Source organism: Buteo buteo, chromosome 10 (genome assembly GCF_964188355.1).
Source record: "Buteo buteo chromosome 10, bButBut1.hap1.1, whole genome shotgun sequence".
Taxonomy (NCBI): Eukaryota; Metazoa; Chordata; class Aves; order Accipitriformes; family Accipitridae; genus Buteo; species Buteo buteo.
Window position 1 is genome coordinate 12015700 of NC_134180.1, and position 13048 is coordinate 12028747.

Below are 13048 nucleotides of genomic sequence, written 5' to 3' on the forward strand. Positions count from 1 at the left end.
TTTGCAAAATCTAAAACATTCAAAATGCCCTGTGCAGTTTTACAGGAGAAGCCAAGGGACTTTGGAAAATCTAGACTTTGATTTGTATGCTACAATACATTTTAGTCGGATTATTAAAGTCTGTATCTGCCTCAGCATATTCTGGATCACTTTGGTATTACACAAATAAACTAAATGCACAGCCTGGCAAATAATCAGATCAGGTCACCCATGACAACACGACTCAATCTTGGTTTCGTAGCTTAAAATAATGTTCCTTGCTTTCATATGCTTCCTCATGTTAACAGCTGCAAGTGATAATAGTCTCTCTGAACCAGCACTGTTCCCGAGATAATTGATAGTAACACTTGTGTGTAAATATACTAATATACTGGTTGTTAGCACTGAGGTTCAGGAGATTTAAACTCTCCGGTTCAATTCTTACTGCTTTCATTGACTTGTACAGTAATTTGTGTGCTCAACTCCTCTCTGCTTCCATTTATAAGTTGAAAAAGACAGGTAACTAAAGAGAGCTCAATAGGCAACTTCAGTTAGTGTTTTTAAGGTGGTTTCAGATCCTCCTGTTAGCAGCTAGTGCTTGTACAGAGATGGCCGTGGCTCATACAGGTTGCTGGTCTGTGAGCAAAAGACTCCCACAGAAGAAAACTAAGGATGTTGTGGTTTTAATCTATCTAAAGAGGTAGGTGGGAAATATGGTAGACTATAATTTATTGATTACAGAATCAGTATCAGAAACTTTTCTTCTTGAATAGTCATTCTCGTAAGGTGAGAGAGGTGACAATAGTCAGGATTTGTTTCCTAATGCCAGTTGTACAGGTTAAATGGGTAGGCATGCTTTCCCCATGCCTCCAGTTTCCCGTCACTCTAAACCTTATCTCCCCAAACCAGGAACTCAGCCCTGTTCCCCTCCACATCTCTGACTGCACAGCCCACGTCTCTGCTCCTTGCTCCTCATGGCTTCACTGTTCATCACCGGTTTCTTATCTGCCGCTACACATCTGCACATCCCCCGTCCCCACTCTTTGCATCTCCCTGTCAGGGGAAGGTTTTTTTTTTCAGGAGGATAGTCACAGGATGGAGTTGCAGGGGGCTGCCCCCCGCCCAGCGCGGTGGGGGCTGCCTGCCCTGCCACAGCCTGGCCGGCGTGGGCGGGAGGAGGAGGAGGAGGAAGGTCTTCTCTCCGCTCCTGTCCGAGCCACCCGAGTTGCCCGGTGGGCGAGTGCGAGAGCCCGGTAGGCTCCTCACGCCGCTGCAGAGCAGGACTAGAACAACGCAGAGTACCGCTGTCAGCAGCGGTGTCGGGCTTTACTATAACCTTTCATTTCCTTACTCTCAAACTTGTAGGAATAGGTTTTTTTAAAAAAACTAAGCTTGGCTTAAAGTTTTGTGTATTTGGTTTTTGGTGTTTTGTTGTTGTTGTTTTTTGGGTTTTTTTGTGGTTTTTTTGTTTGCTTGTTTTTAATGCTAGAACGGTTCAAAGACCGCCAGCAGCGGGTAGGGAGCCCCAAAGGCGGCCCTCCCGCTCCCCGCACCTGCCCGCCGGCACCGGCCGCCGCCGCCGCTCCCCTCCTCTCCGCCGGGCCAGGGCGCCGGTGCGCGGCTACAGGCGGGCGGCGGCTGCCGGGGGCCTGGAAGGAGACGCTTCCTTCGTGCCCCGTCCCCGCTGGCAGCCGGGCAGGGCGCGCCGCACCTTGTCGCTCTCCCAGGGAGGCCGGGGCGGGGTGGAACGCCCCGCTTCAGGTGGCCGTCCGCGGCGGGCCGCAGCCCCGCCGCCGGTCCCGGCGCGGCGCCGGGCAGGGGCTGCCGAATCCGCCGTAACTTTTCGGCCGGGGCCGCCCGCGGTAAACAGGAAGCCCCTCGGCGGGGCCGCGGCCGGGGCCGGGCCGAGGCGGGGCCTGGCGCGGCCGCCCGCCCTCCCGCCTCCCGCGCCGCGGAGCCGAGGGGCCGCACGGCTCGGCCCGGCCCGGCCCGCGGCGGCGGCGGCCGCTGACAGGGCGGAGCGGCGGCGGACAGCGGCGGCGTGCCCCGTCGAGGCGCCCGGGAAGGCATCGAGAATGAAATTGCTGTGGAGAGCTAAAATGGTAACCGGGTGTCCCGCCCCCGCCCCCCCCCCACCCTCGGCCCTACCCGCGGGGTGCCGGTGTCGGCGGCGTGGCCGGGCGAGCCGTCCGCTGCTTCCCGGAGCCTCGCTGGAAACGCCGTGCGTTATCGCCTCTGCGATCTGCCGGGCTTCCGAGTGATGCTTATCTTCAGGAGTGACTGCGTGCGTGTGCCTGACACGGAGAGGGTGAAGAGAGGGAAGTTAGTCACCCTTTGGAGAAATTCGGGTGCATGTTTTCTGTCTGCGTCGCAGCGGCTTGCGCTCTTTTGTACGGTTAATAATCTAGGAAATGAGGAGTCGTTGCAGCACATGTTCGGTTAAAGTTTGGAAGACGTTGCATGCACTTTTTTTTTTTTTAATCCGCTTTCTGTTATTTGTGAGTTTTAAAGCCTCGACTCTGTAAAGTTTTTTGTAGCTTGAAATAATAGGTTTTGGAAAAGCAAACCACAAGCGCTTTAGATCCCTCCTGTCAAAAGAAATAAAGGGTTGCTGTATTTTAAATGCTTGTTAGCTTCAAAGTTTAAAGGCTGTCTGCCTAAGTAATTCAACAGTTTTAAAAAGTGCAATTCCTTCCATAAATGAAAGGCCAAAGAGATTAATTGCTTTAGAAAAGGGGGGAGGGGGAGGGAGAGGGAAGAGAAGACTGCTAATCAAAACCAAACTATTTCCTTAGAAAAGACTTTATACAACTATTTAAAATATGTGCTAGTCTAGGAAAAATAGTTAAATGGAAAGTCAGGGTATCTTGATACCACAGGAAAGGACAGCTTGCCAAGAATATCTCCAGTGTTCCTTCAATCCCAAAGTATCCTGTATTGCTTTGATTGTTGTATTTACTTTGTGCAGCCCGTCTTCTGCCCTCAGCTCTGCCTGAAGCAGCAGAGCACCTGGTATAGATTGTGGTTAGCAGAACAGGGAAAATGTTCCTTTCTCTCTTACTTTTTTTCTTTTCCCTTTTCCTGGCAGAGCACAATTCAGGACTGGGGTGAGGAGGTAGAAGAGGGAGCTGTTTACCATGTCACCCTGAAAAGAGTGCAGATTCAGCAGGCTGCCAACAAAGGAGCGAGATGGCTAGGGGTAAGTAAAGCTGGCGTGGTGGCATTTTGGAAGGCTGCTCATGGACTTTGGAGCCTGCTGAATTCCACACAAATTGTTACGATATTAACTTTTAGCACTGACTGCTCTCACTATTTAAAAAACCCCAAACACTCAAGTTGTCTGCCTGGGTCATCTGAAATGCTCTCTCCTTGTGTTGACTCCTTCTCTTTTCTTGACATGTAAAAAAGCTTTGGCCTGTTGTGGCCATGTGTCAGATGATATTTAGTGCAGAAACAAGAATCTTAGCTTATGGCCTGAGAAGTTGAACATTTAACAGTTATTTCAGACTGGGCTATGGTTTATTTCTGCTGTTAGGAACCTATCTCAGATCTCCCAAATAAATAGTCATGGTATTTTGACTAATGAAGATCTCTGAAAAGTTAGCAGAAACTTCCTCGAAACTTAAGGGAATACAGGTTTGGGTCTTGTTTTCGTATTGCTTTCTCAGCCAGATGAGAAACTAATTGCATTTCTGCAAGAATTACAGCTCTGTATTGTTTTTCAAAGGTGTATTTCAAAGCATGAAGGCTTTAGCAGTAAGTAAAATGGGTTTAAATGCATACGCACTCAATTTGGCATGCTGCTGAGTGCCTTCACCTCTGTCAGGCCAAGTCCCCAGCTGATATAAAATGTCCTCACTTCATTGGAATCAGTGCAGCTGTGGCAGTTTGAGCCAGATCTTCAGGAGGTAGCTATAACTTTCCTATTATTTTGTTATGTTTATGTATTTTCTTTGGGATCAAAGGCAATAATATAAGAACTTGGTTTGATGTAGTATCAAGGTTGGTATTTTAAAGGCTCTTAAAACTGCCCTGAGATTTATATAAAATCATTTGCTTGTGAAGTTCCGTGACATAAAGCAATACAGCAGTGCTGAAACTGCAGTCAAGAAAAATAAGCAAGTTCTGTCTGCATATAGATAGTGCTTAGGATCTTCCCTTCCCATGTTTCCAAGAAGTACATAGAGTTCTAATCAGAACAGATAATTTCAAATCTGCTTCCTTTGAGTGGCAGATTTCCCATCTTTGCATCCTGTTTTCACCAGGAAAAATATTAGAAAGTATTTTTGAGCTCTTGTAAATTTCCCAGCTGTATAAGAGGTGGAGATCATTTTGAATGTGTCTGTGTCCCATAAACATACTTCAGAAAAGTAGAATTTTCTCCTATTTCAGCTATGTTCTTCCTTGTATGTAGAAGGAGTTTGCCAGGTCTTGGTCATATTCTCAAAGGAAGAGTGCATATGTGTTCCTGAGATCATCACCACAGCTGATGGTGCCAATCTTAATAGGAGGACAAGGGACTGCAAGCTCATGGAAGTGACTTTTAGCTTTCTGTGGTTAGTGTTAGTTTTTTCAGGTCAGAATTGAGCCCTGTTTGTGAGGAAGGAGGCAGTGTGTCAGAAGTCCGCACCTGTTCTGGGCATAAATTGGTGACTTCAGCTTACAGGCTGGTGTCTTTCATGAGCAAAAACTCTTATGCATATTACTTAAAAATATTTTTAAACGTATGGGCTGTTTGTTTCCCTTAAGCTTTTCGGAACATAAAATATTTTAAGCTCTTTTTGTGATCTTGTTTTATTAATGGCTTTACTGTGGTCCTAAAGTCAATAAATAGCCTCTAACCCAGAACATTATTTATGAATAGCAATCCCTGCCCCCAGCAGTTTTGCCTTGAAAAGCATAATTGTCTCTTTTATAATTGTCATCAGATGACCTTTTTTTTTTTTTATCTGGAGCTTATAGGGTTTTATGATGTTAACTTTTTTTCTATGCTTTGAAATTCATAGCACTAAATTAATAAGCTGATGGATTTATCAATGCTGGTCTTAATTTTTTTTGATGGTGCTCTAAGTCAGGCTTAGGTTGGAGACTCAAGGTCAACTGGAGAGTATGGGAACAACCTATTTGTACATCAGCAAGTATTGAGCCTTCATTGTAACAAATATAGTAACTCCGTTACTGATTATATGCCTGTGTGGGTTTACTTTTTAAAAAGTTACTTCGTCAATGTCAGTTTGTGTCCTGTAGAGGTCTGCTTAACAGTTTGACCTTCACTGAGGCCCTGAGCTTCTTGTGGTTAACTGGTGCACGTCAAGTTCCTGTGACTTGAAAAGCCCAAGTCTTAAAACCTCGACGTTGCATGTGGCTGTTAAATATTGTGTGGTATCAGAGCGGGGGGTTGATTCAGTGGTTCCAGAGTGTTTAGTTCTTAGCGATGCTGCATTTGTAAAGTGATTTGGAGGCTTTTCAGCTGAAAAGCATTAGATGGTAAATTATTTGATGTGTCTGAGAGAAATGCAGATATAACTGAAAGTTTCATAGAACCTGTGTTGAAAGGAATATAAAAGGTCTTATTTATTCTGAGTGTGTTGGGATTTATTACCAATTCCTTTAATTACTGGGAAGCTTGAAATCTTGCTTAAATACATTCTTGTACAGGTACCAGTAAGTGAATGAACCTAGATCTTTCATGTTTCAGGACATCTAATAACCTTTCCTAAAACTCTCTATCCTAAGAATCCATCCAGGGTTCTTGAATGGTTGGCCTTATTATGACACAATGGTCTGTTTAAAAGCCAATCATAAGATTACAGCTTAAGCACTGTAAACACTTGCCTATTTAAATACAGAAATGTCTGTCTTGTGTTTCAAAATTCTACAATTAATAAAAGAAAAAGACAAACAGGCTGTGACTTACGCAGTCATCAGCAATTCCATAACTTTCAAAAGTGTGAAGCTTTTGTATAAACACCAAATTTCTTAGCTTTAAATTTAATATTAGACATCAAAGGATGCCAATAATAGCTACTGTTTTTGTCACTAAATACTTAGTTGCTAAATATTTAGTGAAGCTTAAGACTTTAGGCACTACAGTATTATGAAATATTAAAAGCCCTAGTAGTAGCTCAGTATTGTGCTAGATGCTGCACAAAAGTACTGTCCTGACTAAAAAGAATTTACAGATTACAGACAAGCCTCATTTGATATGTACACATATGTTGTCTCGACTGATGGTTGGTATCCAAGGCAGTGGTATCAATTTTGCAACAGTCTGATTTTTCTCAAGTTATTTGTAGACATCAAGGCAATGCAGAATCTTAACAAAACTTCAGAAGTCAAATGTAACCTCTGGAGATGTTGAGGGAGAATACCTCCCAAACACAATAGGTTCGACAAGAGAAAGCATGAAGGCATTTTCTGAAAATGAGATGGGGTTTGGTGTCTCCAGGATAGACCTTGAGAGGTCTCCAGGTTCTTGAGAGAGATGATGTGGAGATTGGGAACAAGCCATGAAGGTCCGTGGAAACTGAGATACATGGCCTAACTTCTTTGTGAGAGAGAAGGAGGGAGATGTAGAGATTTATATAGATGGATGGTACGCTCAAAAGAAGAGATGAGGAGAGTGCTTTCTGCAGCAGGCTTTTGAGTGGACATTCAGCATCATTTTGAAAGCCATTACATCAGGCTAGAGAAAAAGGCATATCAGGAACTGGAATAGAAGGTTTGAGAGTGCAGCAAGGAATTTTAATGATGTGGCTAGAAAGAGAAGGTTGTATTTTAAAACTGTGACACAGAAAGAACCTGAAAAATGAGATCCAGCTTACCTCTGAGGATGTAAAGACAGCCTGTAGGGAGACTGGCATCCTGTGTGTCAGACAGGATGGTGCTATTGTCCATGAAGAAAAGACAACAAATCAGAAAAGACAGGTGAAAAGTTTAGAGTTCTGTGGGTTTTTTTGATCTTGAACTGACAGCCAGGTACCCGTAAAATGAAACAGAGACAAGCTGAATCATACCATAGCCAGAAGCAGGTAAGAACAGTAAAGCAGTGGCTGTAATAGTAGATCAGCTGCTAAACACCTGAATTTCTGTTGCCAGGAGCAGTATGCTGAGGGAGTATAAATGGCATTGGAAAAGGTGAACTCCAGTCAGTGATTTATTGTAAAGAGTAAACTGAAGAGTAAACAGTTGAAAGAGAAAGGAAAAAGTAGCAGGCAGAGAAGTGGAGAGATGGGGGAATGTGTAAGAGGTGAGAGGCTGAAAGAGATTTTGACTAGGAGAGTGATGGGACTATGGGAGGCAACAGGTACAAGAGAAAGAGGTATGAGGTGGGATTGGATCCATTGGATAAATGAAAGGATCAGAGGAGAACCACAGGAAAGAAACTTCTGCACTTGTCAAATGGTAGAAATGAGAATTGTTCAAGGGTTCCTTTGCAAAGAGGAACAAGGGCTGAAAAATTTGAAGGGCTGGGACTGCAGATGTGGAATGAGATTAAACTGAAATACTGAAATTGTTTGACTATGGAGTGGACAAAATCGAAGGAAGAGGGGAAAGAAAAAAGGCCTTCACTAGAAGGAAATTGAGCTGGTTGTTGTGTTTGTGCCATATGCCAATGGATGCATACACTAAACATGCACCAGGACGAGGGGCTAGCAGAATGGGCCTTACAGTGATGGAAAGAGAAAAGGATGAATGGTGTAAGACAATAAGGCAGGAAGAAAATGAATGATCATATAAATAGCAAAGAGGGAAGTGAGGAGGTGGTTTAAGGCTATCTGGTTGGGTGAATGTTCTTAGCCACTGGCAAGATTTGAACCAAGGCAGTAGATACTATTGCCAGCTGATTCCTTCATCAAATATGACTGATCCAATAAGAGATGATGCTGTGTCAGTGGGGTTTATCTTAAACTCTGTAGAAAGATAAGTAGAGTAGGTCTGTGAGATACTTAGCTTTACAGTGCCACACTTGTAAACTGTGGGAACTATTTGGTGAAGTCAAGAGGAGTAGGAAGTTCAAACAGTTGAATGTGTGAGCTTGGAAGTTTGAGAGTCAAAACTGCAAATGCTACCTTGACTTCTAGTTTGAATAAGGGAAAAAAACCAACACCTTTCAGAGAAGGGTGCAGGCATAATAATCTAAAAAATATGTTGGTTTTTTTGTTGTGTTTTTGGTGGGTTTTTTGTTTGGGTTTTTTTTTTTGTTGTTGTTAGGAATTAGGTTTTGACAAATACAGAAAAGCTCTTGTCAGCAGAGAAAGCTGTATCTAAGAGTTAAAATAAGAGCTGCCAAAAGTCAAGCCTTACAAAGCAAATGAAAACAAACTGTCAGCTGTATAAGAACAGCCAAAAAATAAGTCTGCTTCACAGAGAGAATTGAAAAAGGAATTAAAGTTAATATATATATAACCCAAAAAACTAAATTATTTTTTGCCTGTTTTTTATAAGGATGGCAAAGGTCAACCTGGAGGTTGATGGTAATGATGGCATATGGGGCTTTCACATGTCTTCAAGTTTTGTCTCTGCTTAAGAGCTTAATGAGCCCACTCTGGGCAGCTGGTAGTGTCCACCCCAGAACTACAAAGGAACTGGTGTAAGAAATGATAGTCGAGCAGCAAGGAGTTTTAATTCATCGTTCAAGTCAGAAATGCCATTGTATGACTGGAGAACAGCAGTGGTGCCTGTGTTTGGGGTGGGGGAGGTATGGCCTAGGTAGGTAGGAGATATTTGTCTCATGAAGATAAACTGATCTTCTGGATTTAAAAAGGCTGTGGCTTTAATCTGTTTGTTTGAAAATCTGCTCTTGAAAACACTTGAAAAAATTAGTCTCTGGAGAGACTGAGGAATTATAAATTATTTTGAAGGATGCGTTGAAGAAGAGCTGCTGCTGCAGCTTAAGCTGAGAGAGGGACTGTTGGTCTGGAGACAGGTGCCTATGGCAGTTCTACATGGGTCAGTCCTGCAACTGAACTGCTGTTGTGTGTTCATTAGGGTCAGTGACATAAAAGCAGGAGCATGCTGACAAAATCTGATTGTCTGGCAGAGGAAGAAAATGCCTGGAGGATGGAAATATCCTACAGGCTGACGTTCAGGATTACTGTAACAGAAGTGGGTTGAAACTAAGTAGCACAGAAAGCAAAGGCATGTTTGTGAATGTATTAAAATAATTTCTGCTAAAGGATGATATTTTTTGTCCTCGTCCCTTCCAACTTTGGCTGTATTAATCAGTCACAGGATATGTGAGCCACCAGCATGATGCAAAACAGAAAAGCCAAATGTGATGTTGTTTTAGATTATTGCCAGGAGAGATGGGAAGTGTGAACACCCTTGTAGAGTGTCCTCGCTCACAGTCTGTAATTCTGGTCATTTTTGAGAAAGTTGATTTAAACTGGAAAGGAAACAGGAGAGGACTTCTGGGATCATCAAGAAAATGATGAATATGTCTGATTATAATCTGAAGAGTATAGCTTAGTTAGGTTAACAAAATGAAGATTTAGGGAGTATATGTTTAATACCTGTAAAAAATCATGAAGTAAGCACAAGGGAGGAAAAAGAACCATTCACAGCAGCTATAGACTGGTGTATAAATTGTTAGAAATTAGAAAAAAGTTTCAAATCATCAGAGCAATGAGGTAGTGGAGTGGCACTCCAGCAAGAGTGAAGGAAGCAAAGAACCCAACAGCATCAACACTGGAGTTGGATCAGTTGGTGAAGAGGATTATAAGGTAATTTCCTTTGAGAGCAGAACACAGCATCCTCCAATTGTATGTTTCTAAGCCAAGAGGAAATATGAGAGCAAGAAAGTGTGCAGCGAAGGGGAGGATTGGGGTAGATCATTGATATGCAAGTTGCATTTTTGAGGGAAAAATGTGGGACTTTGTGACAAGAGAAAAAGAGAGATCCAAATGTATACTCAGAGAGGGAGGTTGATTGTGTGGAGCTGGTTGTATGTAAGAGATGAAGACAAGAGGAGAGTCCAGAGAAGAGAGACTGCAGAGGGGAACATTTTGGAGCAGCTACTTTGTGGTAGAAGTCCCCCATAGTCTTATCCAGGCTGATGAAGAAAAGGTGTGGCTGTAAAGCTTTGGTTAATTCAAGGTAGGCAGTGGTGCTGGTCTCTCCTGCTGCTAGGTCATGGTGAAATTTTAGATTTGAAGTCACTGTTCTAGAGGCAGTGAGAGAAGGGCAGGTGGGAGTGAGGAGTACAATGTGGAGGGAGGGAAGATGGGTGAAGAGAGTGCCTTTTCTGTACGGATGTCTGAATATGCACTGGGAACCGGAATATGGAGAAGTGGATGCAGAAAAGTAGCAGAGAGGTGTTAGAAAATGTTATGTGGAATTGGAGGAGGGGGAACAGTGGTATAAGAAGAACAGAGTGGATGAAGTGCTGCAGAAAATGAGCCGTGAAAGGTGTGGGTGTGGCATGGGCAGATGGACCAGAAGATTACAAAAATGAAAAGCAAACAGGAGTTTTTTAAATGCTATGAAGTGACTTTTGGAGATCTGCCTGTTAACCAGTGCTTTATCTCACCCTTCCAGGGGTTAGGGAGGGGTGGTTGACTGGTGTCCAGCCCTCAAGGAATCTGAGGGAAGCAGTGAGGAATGAGTCCTTGAGACAGGAGGGGCTCCCTAATGCTTGCAAATGTTTTTCCTATCAGATTCCTTTATCCGGGAGGGAGTGAGGAAAGGGCCTGCACTCTGCCTCTGGAGTTTTTACTGGGGCAAGTCACAGGAAATGCAGCCAGGAACGGGAGTTCCCCCAGGCCCCTGTGCACCCGAGGCGGCCTGTAGAGACTATATCTCCGTGTCTTAAATGATTGCTGAGCTTTTAGAGCCAGTCCTGAAGCATCAAGTTTCTTGCTCTACTGATGGATGACACAGATTGCTCTTCCTTTGAGTCTTAAATATCCAGATAACAGAGAAATACTATGCTCCCTCATGGCCAGTGCTGCCTCGTTTAGTTAGCCATCGGTTACATGTCTAGAGTGGATTTTAGACACATGATTTTTTTTTTTTCTGCTTTCTTTTTTTGGCCCAGGCTGAACTTCTGGCTCTGGGGTTTGTTCAGACAGAGATTGATTCAAAATATTACTTGTCTCAAGGTGTCTTTAATGCTATAGCATTGGGTGTATAGCAGAACATGTTCTTCCAAAACTATAAATGAACTGCTGTAGAAGGATGCTTTTAAATATCTTCAAAATTCTGAAAGAGGAAGAGCTGAAAAGTACCAAATCTATCATTAAATAGTTTTGTGTTTTCTTAACACTGATATTGTTTGATAACTACCTTTTCTGAGAATTTTGTGGTGTTTTAAAAATGAATTTTGAATGATCGTCTCACATTGCATACTACATATGACCACAAGTTTGGCTTCTAAACACCTCTACAGTCACATACATTGGCAGGAAGCTTGTGTTGAAAAGTTCAGTCAGAAAAACATTACAAAAACTTCTGTCTAACTAATCTGTATCCCAGTTAGGACCTTGGACATAACCTTCTCTTTGACTTAAACAATATGTCAGAAAAGAAATTTTAGTTTGGATATTTTTTTTCCAACACTGACCTCCTAAGTATGGGTTGAGATTTAAATGGTACCCGGAACCATCAACATTTTAGGAACATGCAAAACCTCAAATTTTCTCTAAGCCTGCTCCTGCCCTCCCATGTGCCCTTCTAAGCCAGCTCTGTGATTTCTGTTTTTATCTTACTCTTAGATCCCAGATGTTCTGGTCGAGTGTAGTTTCCTGTGCAGTCAGCAGGCAAGGACTTGGCTGATTGTTGTTCTCGCTGCAGCTTGCTGTTTTGTATCTTGATTTATAGCATATGTTGGTCCCTCTTGGCTAAATCAGACTCTTTGGAATCAGGTTCCTGCAGCCTGTCCTGACTGCCCAGACCAAGGCCAGGGTGTAGTTCTGACCGTATGTTTGGCAGAAGCAGAAAAGCAGTTCCCAAGGAGCTGACAGGCTCCTTACAGAAACCAGGTTGTGCTATTGTCCAGTCCGAATGCTGTCTTCTCTGAGGAACTGTCTTGGAGAAGGAAGAATGATGGGCTGTGCTCACATTGATTTTGCATGGTGGAAGATGCCTGTCAACTGCTGGAGACCCACAAGGTAGATATATAGGAGATTTCGGAGGGAACCGAATTATTCTGCCTATAGACAGGTACATAGTTATCAAAAAGAAAGCTCTGGCATCTCATTCAGCTTGCCTTTTGGTTTTGAGTAGGCTCTTTCCTCCGTCTTTTCCTTCAGTTGTGAGTGTAATAGTACCATAGCATTGTAGCCCTTATTAATGACTTCTTATGGAACATTTTTCTCCTTACTTCCCTGTTTGGGCACAGATCTCTGTTCCAGGGATATCCCAAGTAACACTCTCTGATGCAATCATCAGCTGGGTAATAGAGGCTGTGTGTGGAACAGACACTTGAAAACTGAGCTTATTATGAGTTTTAAAATGGAAGCCTGAAAGATTACTGTCTTTTACTTTCCCAGTTCCAAATACAAAAAGCATAATTAGAAGGGTAACTGGCTTTGTAGCACAGTGTCATGCTCTCAGTTGAGTTTAAAACCTTCCATTCCAAGCTGTCAAAGGGTGACAGGGTGGCAGGGCTTTAATCTTGTGGTGTTATTAACACTGAATTAAGGCTGTAGGATACTCCTGCGTGGCCACATGGCACTAGGGAGAGAGACACAGGCAGCCTCCCTTCCTATAGGGCTGTGCAGAGGCATCTCTTGCTAATGATTGTTATATTAAGTGGAATAGAAAGAGCTACAGAAGGCCTCTTGAGCAAAAGTTGCTGGAGACTGCACTGTTCTGTTTTTGCACTGGTTGCATTCAACTGTATTTTAGAAATCTCACTGCCAGCTTGCTTCTGTATGAAAATTTGCCTTTGGGATACTTTTGGTTTACCTGTGACACAGGAATATAATGATATCCTGTGCTATAATTGATCTCCACTGGGAATTCTTCTGATAGCCAGGATGCTTGTCTGTTTAAACTATGCTTCTTGGGTGGTAGAGGTTCTCCCTGAATTCTAGCATCTTAACTGCCTTGCTGCTAACATCACTGA

General features: G+C 43.2%; 1 protein-coding gene across 1 annotated transcript in view; it reads left to right on the forward strand.

Annotated features, from left to right (window-relative positions):
- Positions 1–1897: 1897 nt before the first annotated feature.
- Positions 1898–13048, forward strand: part of RGL1 (ral guanine nucleotide dissociation stimulator like 1) — an 81474-nt gene continuing 70323 nt past the window's right edge. Inside the window, exons 1-2 of the mRNA XM_075038678.1 lie at positions 1898–2081; positions 3068–3178. Coding sequence (XP_074894779.1) covers positions 2055–2081; positions 3068–3178 — 138 coding nt within the window. The 5' untranslated portion in view covers positions 1898–2054. The remainder of the gene's footprint in view (positions 2082–3067; positions 3179–13048) is intronic.